The sequence below is a fragment of the Thermobia domestica genome, chromosome 9, assembly GCF_964235325.1.
Source record: "Thermobia domestica chromosome 9, izTheDome1.hap1.1, whole genome shotgun sequence".
Lineage (NCBI taxonomy): Eukaryota > Metazoa > Arthropoda > Insecta > Zygentoma > Lepismatidae > Thermobia > Thermobia domestica.
This window is the reverse complement of record NC_137462.1, coordinates 225,555,942-225,574,131: the sequence shown is the minus strand read 5'-3', so window position 1 is coordinate 225,574,131 and position 18,190 is coordinate 225,555,942. Positions and strand designations below refer to the sequence as shown.

At 35.7% G+C, this 18,190-nt stretch overlaps 1 protein-coding gene across 2 annotated transcripts in view; it reads right to left on the bottom strand.

The window, feature by feature from the left end:
* Positions 1–11,616: 11,616 nt before the first annotated feature.
* The window catches only part of LOC145694232 (uncharacterized), a 331,455-nt gene continuing 324,881 nt past the window's right edge, over positions 11,617–18,190 (bottom strand). For both annotated transcript variants that reach the window (XM_081770334.1, XM_081770336.1), the window contains exon 6: positions 11,617–11,771. In XM_081770334.1, coding sequence (XP_081626460.1) covers positions 11,707–11,771 — 65 coding nt within the window. In that variant the 3' untranslated portion in view covers positions 11,617–11,706. The remainder of the gene's footprint in view (positions 11,772–18,190) is intronic.

The following is an 18,190-nucleotide window of genomic DNA, read 5'->3' as shown; positions in this document are numbered from 1 at the left end:
TATTCTAAACGCTTTTTGAGTTCGAATTGCTATAATAGCAGTTGCTCCCACTTTTAAATTTTTAAATTTTCAGTCTGTTGTTCGATTATATTATTGTACAATGATTTTCTTGTTTAAAAATCGCTGTTGCACTTTCAACTTTAATATTTGCTGGTAAGCCATGTAATTTTACATATAGTTTAGGAATGTAGGGCTATATACTATATACAAGGACGTAAACAGAAAGTCACGTATTGTGTGACGTCGAAGTTATACACTTCAAGCGGTTCATTCAAGTTATAAATCCTTAGTTGTGGTTTCTGATAATGAAATATAATAGCGTTTCTTCTTTCTAACGACTGAAAAATTTACCATTATGTGAATTCGTGAATGTAAATATTCATTAAAAGTCACTTCTTTGTTTAACGTCACACGATTATGCTTCAAGGCAAATGGAAACTATGATAATGAACGACATGGTGGAATGAATCAGGTGTGAGAAAATGGTGAAATCACGTGGAAGGACACGTACATAGTGTTTATCCAATAAAATCCCACTTCATGTGAGTTGGGATCAAACCAGGAACCCGTCGCTCTAGAAGTGAGCTCTCTACCAGTGAGTTACGGATGATAATAAAGAAATCATCAAAACCTATAGGAATAAATTAATAAAACGATTGCTTATGTGACGTTGGAAGGTTCATAAGATTATTAAATATGCATTCTATCAACTCATTTAGTCTGCACATTATTCTTACAGGTGCTGCTGTATAGTTTTACTTCTGCTGTTCGTTGTACCAATTCCAGTGCTGTTATAGTGACTGTTGCCGTACTGTGGACTACATTTAAGGAACAGGATGACGACACATACCACCGTGGATCGTTACCATTTTAGATACAATCTGCCTATATGCAATATTGGTGCCGTTGTAGTCTGAGAGCTGCTGCACAAGATTGCATCTAAAATGCTAACTATCATTAAACTAGACTAATACTTGTGCATAGTTTTGTGTGTGTCAACATCATTCCGTAAAACACGTTACATAATGAGAATTCCATGCAATATAACCCCGTCGAAAAAAAAAAAAAAAAACCTCAGGACGTCATGCAATTTTGGCTGAGAAAACTATCCGGCTTGGTAGACAGCGTTGTCTGGTTTTGTCTTTACTGTTGGGAAGCGATTCAACAGTAAATATCAGAACCCACATATGCCCACGCGTAAATATTTCCGTCTTCAAAATTAAACAACACTGTCTACCAAGTTAGATAATTTTCTTAGCCAAAATTGCATGAAGTTCGTAGTTTTTTTCGACGGGTGTAACACTCACAGTATGGCAGCACTCACTATACCCGTATTGCTAAGACAACATAACAGTATCGTTAGGGCAACTATACCAGTATTGTTAGGGCAACAATAAAAGTATGGCCCTAACCATACCAGTATTGTTGCCTTAGCAATACTGGTATAGTTATTAACATGATATACATAGTACAGACAGCATAAAATTATGGCTGTGATAACAATACCACATATCTTGGGCAACAATATTTATGGTAAGCGCAGCACAACAATATAGTCTTACTAACAACACAGATACTTATATTGACCATAAAGTATAGTCGTGAAAGCATCAGGACACGTCACACCAACTATTTTAGCACTTCGAGTATGGTTACAACAACTATACAAGTTGGTGTCACAACATATATTGTGTTGTAGGGACAAGCACAATACATTTTTGGATAGTTCCGATGACCATACCATATAGTATTTCCAACTATATGGCAGCTGTATAGTTGCAAGTACAATAATTGGCATAGTTGTTGATATTTGATATCATAAATATGTCTAGGACAACCATAATTATTGTTGACCCAGCTAGTTTTTTTAACAATATAATATTGTACTCCGAGTCATAATTCTTGCTGGCGCTATATTAACAAAACCGTATAGTTACATTCAACCATAATTATGGTTGAATATCACAATACCATTTTTAGAGTGGGTTCCAAACTAATATATGAAATCACCAGGAAAAGTATAGAAAATTAAACTTTTAAAGAGGCTGTATTTTGGAATGGCATAAAGTGGGGAAGTTTTGTGCTAAATACTATTGCATGTAAAGAGTGTGCAGAAATATTCACAGCTATGATAGTACTGGCACCAAAGTCCGGGGTCCGAAAGTTGAAGTTCGTCCTTTTGATGCCATTTTTGGGGTAATATCTCAGGAGGGCAAAGTGTTAAAAATTGCTGCTTAGGCCACTAAGTAACTTTTTATGTGAATAAACTATTGTAAAAAAATCAGTACTGATATTACCTGGAGAAAAAGTGAGGACATGGTAAAAACGCGAAGAAAGTACGTACGTGACGATGGTCGTAGCCCGGAAAAATTTGTTTGGGTATGTTTCATGTTAGACCTCAAGAACTACGCATGATTCAGCAATTAGGCCGTCTTCGTCTGCGTTCAGTTGTGCAAAAGCTTGCGAGTGGCGTTTGATCCGTCTTTCTAGTTCCATGATCATTGCCACGTCTATATATAGAGACGGTTAGCCCCCTTGCACCCACGACAGTCATCGTCTAACTGAACCGCGGTATTAAGGCACTCAATGTATCAGCAAAGTGTCATTGAAATCCAATCCCAGTTACGGAAGTTAAAATGTTAACAAAGTTGCTTTACGTCTACCTATCCTATATAACGCAATCTTGTGAACACGACTTCCGTAACTGAAATTGGATTTCAATCGTACTTTCCTGATACATTAAGTGCCTTAATACTGCAGTCCAGTTCGACAATGGATGTCGTGGGTGCAAGGGGGAGCTAACCCCATAACCATATAGACGTGACAATGATCATGGAACAAGAAAGATGGATCAAACGACACTCGCAAGCTTTTGCACAACTGAATACAAACAAACACTGGCCTAACATCTGAATCATGCGTAGTTTTTGAAGTCTAGCATGAAACATGTCCAATCATTTGACTTTCCCGAGCTATGACCATAATCACGTAGGTATTTTCTTCACATTTTTAAAACGTCTTCAATTTTTCTGCATGTATTATTAGTCATGATTTTATTAAAATAGTTAATTTAACTACAGAATTACTTTGTGGCCTAAGCAGTAACTTTTACCACTTTGCCCTTCTGAGATATTACGCCCAAAAAATAGCATCAAAATCAAAAACTTCAACTTTCGGAACCCTATAAATCTATTGTGCCAGTAGCATGAAAGCTCTGGATATTTCTGCAGACTCTACATTCAATAGTATTCAGTACAAAACTTATGAACTCCCCACTTTATGCCATCCCAAAATACAACTCTTTTAAAAGTTTAATTTCCTGTACTTAAGTTTAGCAGCAATAACGAAAGTATTTATGGCAGAAAGCAGCACTAACGTAGCACTAACGATGGTCAAAATTTGGTGAATTTTTCTGACAAGTGGCGGCCCAACTTCACGCTGAGGTCATTTTGAAGCAGAACTAATGAAAATTTTTACGGCAGAAAAAAGCACTAACGTAGCACTAACATTGGACGAAATTTAATGAAGTTTGGTGACAAGTGACGCACTGTGTGAAGTTGGCAGGACCCATTTTGAATTTGCTCTAGTTCGTGAAGTTTAGCAGCACTAATGAAATTTCTCACGGCAGAAAACAGCACTAACGTACAACTAACGATGGATGAAATTTGGGAAAGTTTGGTGACAAGTGACGAGTTGCGTGAAGTTGGCCGGATCTATTTTAATTTTGCTTTAGTTTGTGAAGTTCAGCAGCATTAACAAAAATTTTTTGCAACAGGAAACAGCACTAACGATGGTCAAAATCTGGTGAATTTCTTTGACAAGCCGCGGGCCAACTTCACGCAGGCGCCATTTTAAAAATGCTCTTATTCTTTAAGTTTAGCACCATTATGAAAATTTTTAGGTCAGGAAACACCACTGACGTAACAGTAAAGTTGGACGAAATTTGGTGAAGTTTGGAGACAAGTGGCTTCCTGCGTGAAGTTGGTCGGACCCATTTTGATCTTGTTAGAGTTCGTGAAGTTTTGCAGCACTAACGAGAATTCTTTTGGCAGAAGACAGCACTAACGTAGCATTAACAATGGTCAAAATGTGGTGAATTTTTCTGACATGCGGTGGGCCACATTGACGCTAACGCCATTTTCAAGTTGCTCTAATTCGTGAAGTTTAGGCGCACTAACGAAATTTTTACGGCAGGAAACAGCACTAACGATGATCAAAATTCGGTGAATTTCCATGACAAGTGGTGGGCCAACTTCACGCTGGCGCTATTGAGAAATTGCTCTATTTCATGAAGTTTAACAGCACTAAGGAAAATATTTACGTCAGCACTAACGTTGGACGAAATTTGGTGAAGTTGGAGACAAATGGCTTGCTGCGTGAAGTTGGCCTGACCTATTTTGACCTTGCTATATTTCGTGAAGTTTAGCAGCACTAACGAAAATTCTTATGGGAGAAAACAGCACTAACGATGGTCAGAATTTGGTGAATTTCCCTGACAAGTATCGAGCCAAGTTCATGTTGACGCCATTCTGAAGTTCCTGTAATTCTTGAAGTTTAGTAGAACTAACGAAAATTTTTACGGCAGAAAACAGCAGTACCGTAGCACTACCGATGAACGAAATTTGGTGAAGTTTGGCGACAAGTGGCGGGCTGCTTGAAGTTGGCCGAACCGATTTTGAAGTTGTTCTAATTCTTGTTGTTTAGCAGCAGTAACGAAAATCTTTACGACAGAAAACAGCAATAACGTAGCAGTAACGATTGTTAAAATTTGGTGAAGTTTGACAAAAAGTGGCGAGCTGGATGAAGTTGGCCTGATCCATTTTGATCTTGATATATTTCGTGAAGTTTAGCAGCTATAATGAAAATTCTTAGGCAGAAAACAGCACTAATGTAGCACTAAAAATCGTCAAAATCTGGTGAATTTCTTTGACAAGCGGCAGACCTACTTCACGTTGACGCCATTTTAAAGATGCTGCAATTTTTTATGTTTAGCAGTACTAACGAAAATCTTTACGGCAGAACACAGCACTAACATAGCATTAACGATGGACGAAACTTCGTGAAGTTTGGCGAGAAGTGGCGGGCTGGGTGAAGTTGACCGGATAAATTTCGATCTTGTTATAAGTCGTGACGTTTAGCAGCACAAACGAAAATCTATACGCAGAAAACAGCACTAACGTAACACTAACCATGGATGAGATTTGGTAAAGTCTGGTGAGAAGTAGCGGGCTGCGTGAAGTTGGCCGCATCCATTTTGATCTTGTTATATTTGGTGAAGTTAAGCAGCACTAACGAAAATTATTATTGCAGAAACAGCACTAACGTAGCACTAACGATGGTCAAAATTTGTTGGATTTCTGTTACAAGTGGCGGGCCAATTACACGCTGACGCCATTTTGAAGTTGCTGTTATCCTTGAAGTTTAGCAGAAATAACGTACACTCATGTCCAAAATTATTTTCGCATATCTATAAATATGTTGTTTTAGGAATATAATTTGATAACGAATTCGCCCGGTATTTCTTATAACAGAAGCATGTGCATAATCAGCAAAGACATGTATGTGGGAAATTTCATGTTAAAAGAGCAGTAAGTAAAAACAATAAAACAACCGTAAACTTTCTTGTCCATTTAGCAACGTTTTGTTTTACTCATTCTAATTTTCGTATTTATAATTCTTTTCCCATGAAATTTACTACAAATATACATTTCCCGATTATACACATAGTATCAGTATTAAAAGTATCCTGCAAAATCATTATCAAATTATATTCTTACAAGAAGACAGTTATAGATATGCGACAATCATTTTGGACATGAGAGTACATCTTTACGACAGAAAACAGCACTAACGTTGGTCAAAATTTGGTGAAGTTTGGTGACAAGTGGCGGGCTGTGTGAGTTGGCCGGAACCATTTTGAAGTTGCTCTAGTTCGCGAAGTTTAGCAGCACTAACGAAAATTTTTACGGCTGGAAACAGCACTAACGTAGCACTAACGACGGACGAAACTTGGTGAAGTTTGGCGATAAGTGGCGGGCTGCTTGAAGTTGGCTCGACCCATTTTGAAGCTGCACTATTTGTGAAATTTAGCGGCAGTAACGAAAACTTTTGCGGCAGAAAGCAGCACTAACTATGAACGAAATTTGATTAGTTTTGATGACAAGTGGTGGGCCAACTTCACGCACCTGGCGGGAGCTGGGTGGTACAAGGTGAACCATTAAATTAACAACGTTTCAGTAATAATAATAATAATAATAATAATAATAATAATAATAATAATAATAATAATAATAATAATAATAATAATAATAATGGTATCAAAAGTTTTAAAGTTGCCTTAAAATTTGGTAAAACTTATTTAAACGTAGGGATTTCGGGGAAGGAGTTCAAGGGATATCTCTGCAACTACCCAAATTTAAACGAAAGCTTCCCACGAAAGTTTCATGTAGAAAATATTCTACTGAACGTTTTAAGGAAAATAACTGTAATAACAATAACTGAATATCATTGAACTGTAAGGCATATAATAAACTAACTTGTAGAATAGAGTAATTTCAAAAGCTTTGCTATAAAAATATATACACAGACCATAATTCAGTAAGCTCTGAAATACTAAGTAACAAAACAACGTATAAGATTCAGTCTACAGAGCAATCGTTACTTAGAGATGGCATACACTATTTCGAGAATCGATTATTTTTCATCTCGTCTCGATTCTCATCTCCAAAGCGAGACGATAATTTGAGTTAGCCTTGTCCCGTCTCGAATGTAAAATGTTAAATCTCATCACGATTTTGTTTGGTTTGTCTTAGATTCGAGATGAGAAATTCCTCATGGGCAACTTTAAACAAAACCGAAGTATTTTTTGCCTAATATCACATTTCTACTTGTAATGGTGTGACCTGAGCAATAATAAATTTCTAATTTTTTTAATCTTCTACGAGATAATTATTGTTATCACTATTATTACTCCTGAAGATTTGATAGTTCAAGTATTGAAACATCCGAGTATTCAAATATTTGAATATAATAAAACGTGTGTCATCGCCGATCAATCACCATCAAAATTCCTAAAGTAAAAAAATTGCCCTACTTGGATTCGATCCAAGAACCTCCATATTACTGGCCACGCGCCTTGCCCAGTGCACCACGATCACTACGCTGTAAATGATTCGTCTTTAGTCTGGTTACGTTAGGTTTCTTTGCCTCCGCTTGCAAAGCTATATGTATTTTTTCTTCGTTTCAAAAAGTCTTTCGTATTTCTTTCATGATGATATAAGTTAATAATCTTCATCAAAGTTTATATTAATAACATGAGTTGTTCTTAAACCTTTGGTTCATAAGTTTGTTTCTTCTCCACACGAAACTACAGATATGACTGATTTAATTCTCGCACTCTGCATTTGTTTAAATGCAGTCGCCATTAGCTGGCCAAAGAATTATGTCCGCCACGATACATAACTTCTTTTGAGTTCTGTCAAAACGTTCAGCATGTGCTATACACATGGCACATTTGATATTTGTCAATTCTGATTTGACAGCTCCTTTGATAGCACAAAAACATACAAGAAGAACGCTTACATCCGTTTTGCAAAAATTTCTCTATCGAGTTTTGAAAAAACTGTCCTTAACTGATTGATGTACTGACCTCATATATGATACTCTAAATTGTATACCCTATCCTTGATTACGTATTTGGACAAAGTGTTAGCATTCTGATCTTGTGAGTAAAGAACCAAACTTGGAAGACAGAATAGCTTGTACAAGTAATCAAGATTGATTAGGAATATATCGTTGTTGTTTATTTTTTAAAAATTCCCTTAAAGCAATACTGTACCGTAGCATTCAGTAAGTGGGTGTGAGTTACCCGAGTTCCACTCCTGGTGGGAGCTTATGTGGTTCGGATTTCACTTCCCATCTCATATAACCTCGCTGCTGAAAGGGGCGTTAAGCTCAAAACCAACTCAACTCATTCCCAAAGTGTAGGAAGCATTTAGAGTACTTGCCATCATTGATTCGTAAATTCATGGACAGAGCATAACTGTCAATCAGTGTCGGACAGGAGCTGTCAGAGCTAGACGGAGATGGAATCTTACAGGGGCGCCTCAGAGACAAATTAATGTAAACATTTTTGCTTCTAAAATGCCTTTCTAATCAGTGACGGCCTTAGCGGGTAGGCCGGGTAGGCACGAGCCCACCCAAAAATTTGGAAAAATATATAAACGGTAAAAGATACGATAAAGAGTAAACATAGTTTCCACTATTTATATTAATTATAGATAATTATTTAACAAATAACATCAATCACTACTGTAAAAGTAATTTCGTACTGTCATTAAACAATCAAATGTGTATATGTATCCACAAGCGAGAGAATGGGCCTACCCAAAATTAAAATCCTAAAGCCGCTCCTGTTTTTAATTTATTCACAGCATTAAGCATATACAGTTACACACTAAACGACTAGGACGAATTACTCTAAATGTTGTACAGCACAGAATAAAATTAGAATAACAACCAACAAAAAATGTAAATGTAAGATGAATAAATTAGAAGTACCGCGCCTATTCCAGCACAAATAGAGGGGAAAACGTACCATTATGTACAATTCTGAATATATTAAATTTCACAGCTTTAGTAATCGTTAAGATCTCTTGAGCTTCCTACTATCTCGCTTTAGTGACATCGTAATTCTCAGGAAAATTCTTGTCATATTTAGTATTAAGGAGCATTAAGTTTTCCAGTAGGCTTTGCACCAAATTGACCTTATTTTGATTTAGTGATCTTCAACTTAGAGAATAAGCAAGCGTTCGCACATTACCTGGGTAGTTTGAAGAGTCATAACATATTTGTACACACAATATAAATGGCATATAAGTGCAGATTTAAGTCAGTTATTACAAGAGTATAAATATACAGAGTATGTAACCCTGTTTACAACGGAGAGGACTCAGATCTTCCGGTTTGTTTTCATTCCATTCGTTTTCATTTCCAGAATAAGCTGGGTACTGAACGACTGAAGTCACTTGTAGCCTTCAGATTCTTAAAGTAATCTTTGTAATGGGTGCCAAATTGTTTGCGTTTGTGTGACAGGGTTTCTTTACATATGCCTATATTTACTACTAACGTCTTCAGGGCTCCATCTGCAGTGGAGGATTTAGCACTTATTCTGGTTATGCCTAGGCCCCTAGTTTTTTGAGTGACAAAAATAATTGAAACTATTACTTATATATTTTTGAAAATTTACAGTAGGCCCTAAGCGTTGCCTTGTATTCTTTCTTGGAAAATTTTTGAAACATTAAATATAGTTTTAGTTGCAGTTTGTCTGTTATGCAATGTGTAAAACAATACTTACGGTCCACAATGTCAATGCCCAATCTAGCCAATATTCATCAAGAGAAAGTTCAGATGGAAACTTCTGCAGGGACTATGAAAAATTATAAACTTAGGATATACCTACCATATTCTGGGTTCTGGCTGCCCCCAGTTTTTACCGTATAGATCCATCATTGTACATCTGATAATCCACTTATCTTTATTTCTTCAAATCTCCTTGGATCCAAACAGACACAATCTTTCTTTAAATGTTTATTTGGAGCAGTTCTCTCCTCAACCCTTGTAAAAGCAGTTCACAAATTCTGTAGAAAGTTTCCTCTTAGAACTCCTTACAATGGCCTTCTTGCAAAGACGAGTCTTCATCAGAGCAGTTTGCATCAAAGCAGTGCGTTTTTCGCCGAATTCTTGTCGTTGCAAAATTGGCATCTACACCAAGATGAAGTTGGTTTTCTTCAAATTCCTGTTAAAATTTTCCGAAAACATTTTAACGTTTCCATACAACTGAGAAAATTTATCTTTGAGTGACTTAAAACTTGTTGCAAAGGTTTGGACTATTTCCCATGCCGCTAAGTAGTTCACGTTTAGGAACGAAGTAGTTCGAAGTTGGTACGGTAAGCTCAAAAAGCTCTGTGTAAGGAGCTGCTGTCATTAAGAGTTTCGAATTTTAACCATTTGTCTCGTAAACTTCTTACTGTGGTCTTAGTATTTCCATCAAAGTCTCTGGATGTAGTTATTTCCTGAAGTTCACTGATTATTAAACTGTTCTTCTTGATATCATAACCAGAATCTTCGTTCTTACAGAATACAGCAAGTTTTTACGGAACGCACAGGAACCGCCTATGTTGAGTCACTACGTCACTATCACAGTCAAATAATGCCGTGCCGTGCAAAATCAGCGCCCGGAGCGAGAGTATACGACGGCGCTCCCATACATATATTCCAAGTATTTTCCCCATTCTTTTGCCCCTTTTTCTTTCGATTTTTTCGCCCCCTTACTTCGGCGCCCGGGCCCGTCGCCCCGCTCTTCCCCCAGCACGGCCCTGCAGTCAAACAATGCAACGAGAGAATGAGCCATACAACAGTCAAAAGGACACTTGTGACAAACATAGATCAGACCAAATCGCAGCATAACACCTAGGATGTCTGGCAGTGCTGAGCGAAAAGAGCACATTGACTTGATAGCTTATATATAGCCTTTAAACAATGTACGCAAACCTGCAATAACTCTGTAATATAATTTTTATTATAAAGACAGTAATGGAAATATTAACTAAAAGTTTCTAGAATTCAATACAACTAAGCCTATTTTATTGTAACAAAAGGGCGCCATAAGTGGGTGAGTGGAGGCGGAGATCCCCGCCCCACCACCCTGTCCAGTTCGACACTGCTGTCAATGCTAACAAATGTATGTATTCGGCTGTGTTTACCGCACAAGGCATGGCAAAGAATAAGGAATAGGCAGTAACAAAAATTATGAAATTAGTAGCCATCTTACAAGTACACAGGACAATGCATGAAAAACATAACAAAGAACAGAATTTTACAAGATTCTATTATTGACTTCAGCATAATTTGAAATTGCTAAGTGCGATATATATGTATTTCGGTACATATATGATCCCTTTTGGCTATATATTGTGACTGGCATAAAGAAGTGGAGTATGAAGTGGAATGTAGCAGGTGAGTAATTTACAGAACTCGAGCGGAAAATCTTAGATGACTGAAAGTTTTGATAGTATACGGTTAACTAATTGAAGAATACTGTGAAACCTTATATTCACCATGTAAAAGAATTCATCAGTAGCTACTATGTAAACAGTTATTCGACGCCAACCTTTAGGGCATTTGGATTCGTGGATTCATCTCCTATCAGCAAGATGACAAGAGGTCATTCACAAATGTACGGTGATGTACAATTGTGGGTAACTAACAGTTTCTGTTGCTTGCACTTTAATGTGGACACTAAAAAGGGTAGAACTTTTACACACATCCAATATTTGGACTAGAAAATGGAACTTTCGAGAAGAAAATTTATTAAGCAAAATATATTATTTTACCTTATATAATTAAAATATATTAACATTGTGATTTATAATATATCGAAAGATATGATTAAGTATGGGATTTTAATTATGATTTAGTATATTTTTTAGTAATATAATTAGGTTAGTAAGCATAACTTCAATAATGATCTAGAATTAAAAACTCAATGTTTAAACTTGCACAAATTTAATTTTTATTTAACATTTCATCCAACCATTTAAAGTATCCAGTACAAAATTTTTACAAAGGGTTTAGGTTTATAAAACTTTTACTTGAAGCTCCATATCGCTTTTATGACTTTTTTCATACACCATCCGTTATTTTAATTTATTTAATGTACTCACTGAAAGACATTTGGTATGGGTATCCATATCCACTCCTTTGGCCAGGTGCTGAAAATTTTAAATACTAATTATTGAATTTCATACTTAACAGTTATATGAATTAGTATCATACATTATGGCTCTACATTTTTGAGTCATATTTAGAAACATCAGTTATTTGTTTTGTTTAAAGCACTATAATAAACTTTTCTGTTTAAAGAAATGTTATAATAGAAATATGCTAGTGATGCATTTATTAAGAAAAATGTTAGTCGATTAGAGCCACGAGTGTAAAATAGCTATGTTTAGAATGTATATATGAAGTTAGTTTATATTTCTTTCTTTTATATATAGTTCCCAAGCATTCTTAAAAGATTAAATAAATTGTTGTATACTAATGTTCCATTCAAAGTATTTAACAAACAAGTCTACGGTTAAGAAGAAGCTCACATTTTACGTACATATTAAATGAAAATAATTTGCTTGTTTGTGCTTCTGGTGATTAAAGTTTGGTTGTTATTCTCCTAACACACACTTAATGAATATCCATATGCCATTTTCACTCGTATATACACAGAAAATGGAGTACCACATGTTAGGTTAGGTAGCTATTTAAACTTTTCATTAACATCAATTTGAAAATTATATCATGTCAAATGTTACAATAGAAATGTGATAGTAAATGTGACAGTGAAAATTCGTTTTCCGAGGAGGTAATCTACGTAATAATTTACTTCCATAATTGTTGTTCATAATGTTGCGGAAACAAGGAAGTTTTAAAAATTATGTGTGTATCTGTGTGTTGTGTGTGTGAGAGAAGTTATTTAAGTATATATTTATTTAAACATGTATAGTTTGGATTTATTTTGGTCTCTGTAATTTCATTCTGATTTAAATACGTACCCTAAGGGTAAAAATTGGTACGCATATTCTTTTTAAATGTTTCATGATTCTAATAATTACGGGAGAAGAAAATTTACTGCAACTAGTTATGGTTATCTACAATTCTTGTGTATATTTATGAGAAAGGTATGGGTTTCACACAAATTTTAGTTGGTAATTTAGTATTACAGGTTTCTAATTACCCATGATTTTCTAGAAAAGGGTTTTAACGAATAAACTACGTATACAAATAGCTGAAAAAGCACCTATTTACGATATTTTACTAGAACAGTTTTACGAGTACTTCATTAGCTAGACTTTTAAGTTGAATTCCTCTTATTAAGATATTGAACATATTACCTATAGTAGATCAATATTTGAGATATTCAGGGGAATATAACGGTAAGCTCCGCTTGTGGTAAATTAAGTTATTAGCTAGAACGAGTTGTTATGAAATCATAGAAAAACTTTTAGGTAAGTTAATTCTGGACATTTATCTGCAAATGGCAAAACATGCTTGTTTGCTGTGTGCCATTGAATTGCACAGGAATGATGGTGAACCTTCTTGTCCAATTTTTTTGAAAGTTACAAAATGTGACATAACGTTATGTTTACCTTAGCTGCTAATTCTTATATTCAAGTATATATATTTGTTTTATGTTTTTCATTCCATTTACAGAGACAAATGAAAATCTACTCATTTTTTTAAATATCGACGAAACTATCCAAAAAGATCAAGACGATTAAACCTAGACGAATCAAGACGATGTATGGTTTAAACGTAAGACCTTAGACTCTGCCATGCCCTCTTCCAATTAATCTTTCGTCTCTCAACCTGCTTTCACATCCCTTAATTACAATATTTGAACACTATTGAGTGAATCTCATTACATCTTTGTCATCAAATCAACTAATATTCACTCACAATCTAATAATGCTTCCTTAACGCATCCTTATTCACTAATCTTTGATACTACTGATTCTACTTACAACAATGTGAATTTAGCTGAAATCATAAACATTAGCGATGAACTTTCCCCTTGAAGTCTCAACCAAGGAAAGGAAGTTACATTCCAACAGATCCCTCCTATCTGTGTTCTACATCAATCAATCAATATATCAATCAATCAATCTATCTATCTATCTATCTATCTTACTTTCTTCTATTTTGTTTCCGCGTACGATTACATGTGTATAGTTCTCATATAGCATCGGTAAATTTTAATTACTTCATTTCGCTGATAAAGCAGCATACCATGAATGTTTCCATCATATGACAGAGATAAGCTTATTGTTTACACAGGAAGTGATTCTACTTAATGTTGTATTCCTTTCATCTTCGTGTTGTTCTAATTTTAATACTCAAAGGTTAGAAATTAGGATTATATTTATACGAAGATAACAAATTTCATATGTAAATGTAATGAACTATACCGACAAACTGTAAGATGTGATTCCTCACATCAAAATAAGAGAAAAACTTCATATGGACGTTTGGGGAAAAGAGCACAATATCAGAGCTAGGGCTGGCCAAAATCGCGAAAAAGCCAAATTTTAAAAGGCCTTATTTCAAATTCCAGAAACTGTGAATGGTGGTCCTTATCAATGTAAAGGAAGCCAGGCATACACAATCAAAATGTGCATATTTCGTTAATTTTCTATAGGTATAAAGGGTATTCCCTACAGTGTGTAATTCTCATATATGCTCTCAATAGAGTTTTCAGATATACCCTGAGTTCAAGAGGGTTCAAAGTAGGCAGAAGGTAAGCCTTAACAACGATGGACATCCAATTCTTCGGAGCGAAATCGGATGTGTTAGGAACTGACAGCTCCATGTTTTTCTGTGTTCGGAAAAATGTGTGATGCGAGGTATTTTGTCACGGTAAATTTCACGTTCTCTTCACTCATAATCGTGAAAGAAAACATTGCAGCATGCGTTTTCCCGAGTACGAAAAACCCTGCTGCTGACGATCCTTAGCACTTCTGACGTCGCTCCAAAGGATTTTGTATTTACTGCCATCAAGGCTTATCGCCTGCCTACTTTGGACCAATCATAAAGCCAAAGCATATCTCAAAATTCGGTTGATGGCATGTCTGGGAATTTCACCTTGTATGAAATGCTCTGTACACTCACTGAAAATTAACTAAATATGCATGAAATAGGCATTATTGGATTATGTATGCGTGACTTGCTTTACGCTGATAAGAAACATCATCCAGAGTTTTGGAACTCGAAATAGAGCCTGTTAAAATTTGACTTTTATGCGCTTTGGACAGCCCTAGCTCTGAAACTATGCACTTTTCCCCACAGGTCCATATGAACTTCTTGTGTTATTTTGATGTAAGGAATCACCTCTTACAGTTTGTCGGTATAGTTCACCACAGTTTATATATATATATATATATATATATATATATATATAGGGTGTTTCACATAAAATGTCCAGTGCTTATAAATCCGAAACGGCTGAGAATAAAACGATGAAACAAAAACTGAGATAGGAAAATGTCATAGGGTGCATCACATGGTGTTGTTGTGGTGACCCCCAGGGCCCTCCTTCAAGGGGGCCCATGGGCCAACTTCAAATTTTCAAATAGGAACATGTATTGAATCATACCTCATTCAATAGTCCTTGAAATACGAAACAACTTTTGTATGAAACAATTTTCGATTTGGGGCACCGTTTTCAAAATGGCCGCAAAAAGTCCTGTATCAATTTGAAGTTGGCACCTGGGCCCCCTTCAAGGAGTTTCCTGAGGGTCACCACAACAACACCACTTGATATGCTTTATCATCGTTTCTATCTCAGTTTTTGTTTCATCTCTCTATTCTCAGCCGTTTCTGATTTAGGCCTATAAGCACTGGACGTTTTATCTGATACAGGACCCACTTTTTGCGGCCATTTTGAAAACGGTGGCCCAAATCGAAAATTGTTTCCTACAAAAGATGTTTCGTTTTTCAAGTACTATTGAATGAGGTATGATTCAATACGTGTTCCGATTTGAAAATTTGGAGTTGGCCCCTGGGCCCCCTTGAAAGAGGGCCCTGGGGGTCTCCACAACAACACCATGTGATGTGCCCTATGACATTTTCCAATCTCAGTTTTTGTTTCATCTTTTTATTCTCAGCCATTTCGGATTTATAAAATAAAAGTTTAAAATAAAATAAAGGTTTAAAGAAAAACGTTTTGCAAACGATAGATTTAGAAACATTTACAACTGTTCACGCCTTACAAACACATTTACATAATCTGGAGAAAGCAAATGACTTAATGAAGAAACGTGATTACGTGGAATTACAACAGGCAATATTCATTCTATAATCATAATTCACCAGTCAGCCATTGACACTCATCAGCAATCACTGGCGCTTCCTTCCCTGTACATCAACAACTGACTTATCCATTATGTAACCCAACACCTAATTGGAATCACTACCAACAACCGACCCCAGTCTTTCCTACACCTTTAGCACCACAGCTACAGGGTGCATCACAAAGTCAGTTACCTCCAAATCCCTCCCCCAAATTCTAATCCGAATCCCCCTCCCGAACCCCCAGCGCCTAGCACATCTAGTAATTCTAGCACAAATAATTCATTAGACTTCACTAAATTTGCAAATCAAATAGCTGAATTATGTCTTCTGGTAGCTCAAAATGCTATAAAGAATTCAAAGTTTAGGAGAGGTCACCGCAACAATCAGAATAGAAATGGGAAGAAAAGCAATTCTAATAATAACAAAACTAATAATAGTAATCCTAGGTCCGAAACAGTTACAGTATGCGGCACATGCTATAAAAAAGTTCATTCTTCCAGTACATGCTATAAGAACATCAGCAGGGAAACGCCTAGGGGGATCCCAGGACAAACCCTCTCAAGAACATGTTCTGAGGGCCGAAAATCAGGAAAGGAGTGAACAACAAAAATTGGTAAATACATCTCTTTATGCAGTGGCTCCGTTATCAGATAGAAGGTAGAACATTAAAATGTTAAATTAGGAAAATAAATTATTAATTAATGTAACAATTAATAAAGAATAATATCCTGTAATCATTGACACTGGCAGTTCATTGAGTCTATGGCCTGAAAATTGGCTTCCTTCAAACACAAAATTCATTCCTTTTAGCACTAATCTAAGAGGAATGGAGTATTCCGTCGTAAATTCACGCTATATAGCTTTAATTAGGTTCAGGATTGACTCAACATTTTCTCATTATTTTAGAATATTAGAGTATGAAGATTTTTTGCCTTTATTCGATGAAGACATTCTAAATCGGATTACAGACCAAAATTGACTTAGGCAAAAACATGTTGTCGGTATACAAGAAGCCACGGCCTCTGCAGTATCCAATTGTAGTTGATACTCGGGAAAATTATCTGCTAGCGCTATGCATACAATAAAACAGTACAAGTCGGCTGATGTTTTTACAACTCAAAAGGTTACCATACAAGCCAGGCCACATTTCTTTTTACCAATTAATGTCAACAATCGACAAAAGAATAATGAATTTTTTTATCTCTCCATTAAAAAATTTGCTGCACAAATATTGACTACAAACGTTGCCTACTAAAGTACCAAAGAATAATTTCACTTTATTAATATCAAATCCTACTATTAGGATGGTAACGTTAGTAAGGAACACTCAAATTGCATATGTTGAAGAGAAGGTTCAAGAAGTAGATTTACAGGATGATTACCAAAAAGGTGAACAAAATGACGAAACATTTTATAGAACTGAAGAAGAAATTCAGAGTAGGCTAGAAGAGACCAAGTCACTTTTTGATGTTAAGTTATTTGACATGAATCCAAATTTGACGAGTCAACAGAGAAAAGCTCTAGATGATGTACTTTTTAGATACAGGGATGTATTTTCTTATACACCAACAGACATAGGCTACTTTCTTGGTTATGTACATAAGATAAGGATAGATAAAGGAGCCTCTTTTGATCAGAGATCACCTCCCATTACATTGGCAGTAAGACCGCAAATTGATTTACAAATTAAAAAACTTTTAGACGCAAATATTGTTAAAGAGACTAGTGACAGTTTCTATTCCTCGCCACTTCTCATAGTGAAGAAGTAAAATACTTCGGAGTTCCGCCTAGTTCTGAATTTACGGGCTTGTAATAAATTTACGCAATATTTGAGCATTCCGTTCCAGTCCACAGAAGACATTTTACATGTACTTAGAGACAAATCTTGTATTTCGACTATTGACATAAACTCTAGTTATTTTCAACTATGATTGCACCCCAAAGGTAAAAAATACACGACTTTTGAGTTTAATGATACTAGAAAGGCGTATATATTTCAACGCTGCGTAATAGGACCTGAAAATTTAGGTATGACTGTTATTATCGAAATACGTACATTCCAGCGAAGATTGTTGATTTCCGATGCATCATCTTCTTTGTCTTCAAGTTTTTTTATTAATACTTTGTCACGTTGTCTTTATGAAAATTTATATTGGAAAATACAATAAATTAATTCCAAGATGTTAATAGTCAAACCTGTTACATTCTTGAATATTTTTTTCATTCGAGATTTTATAGAGTATTAGAGTCCAAATGTAATCATCATACAGTGTTTATTTGTCAAAGGGTT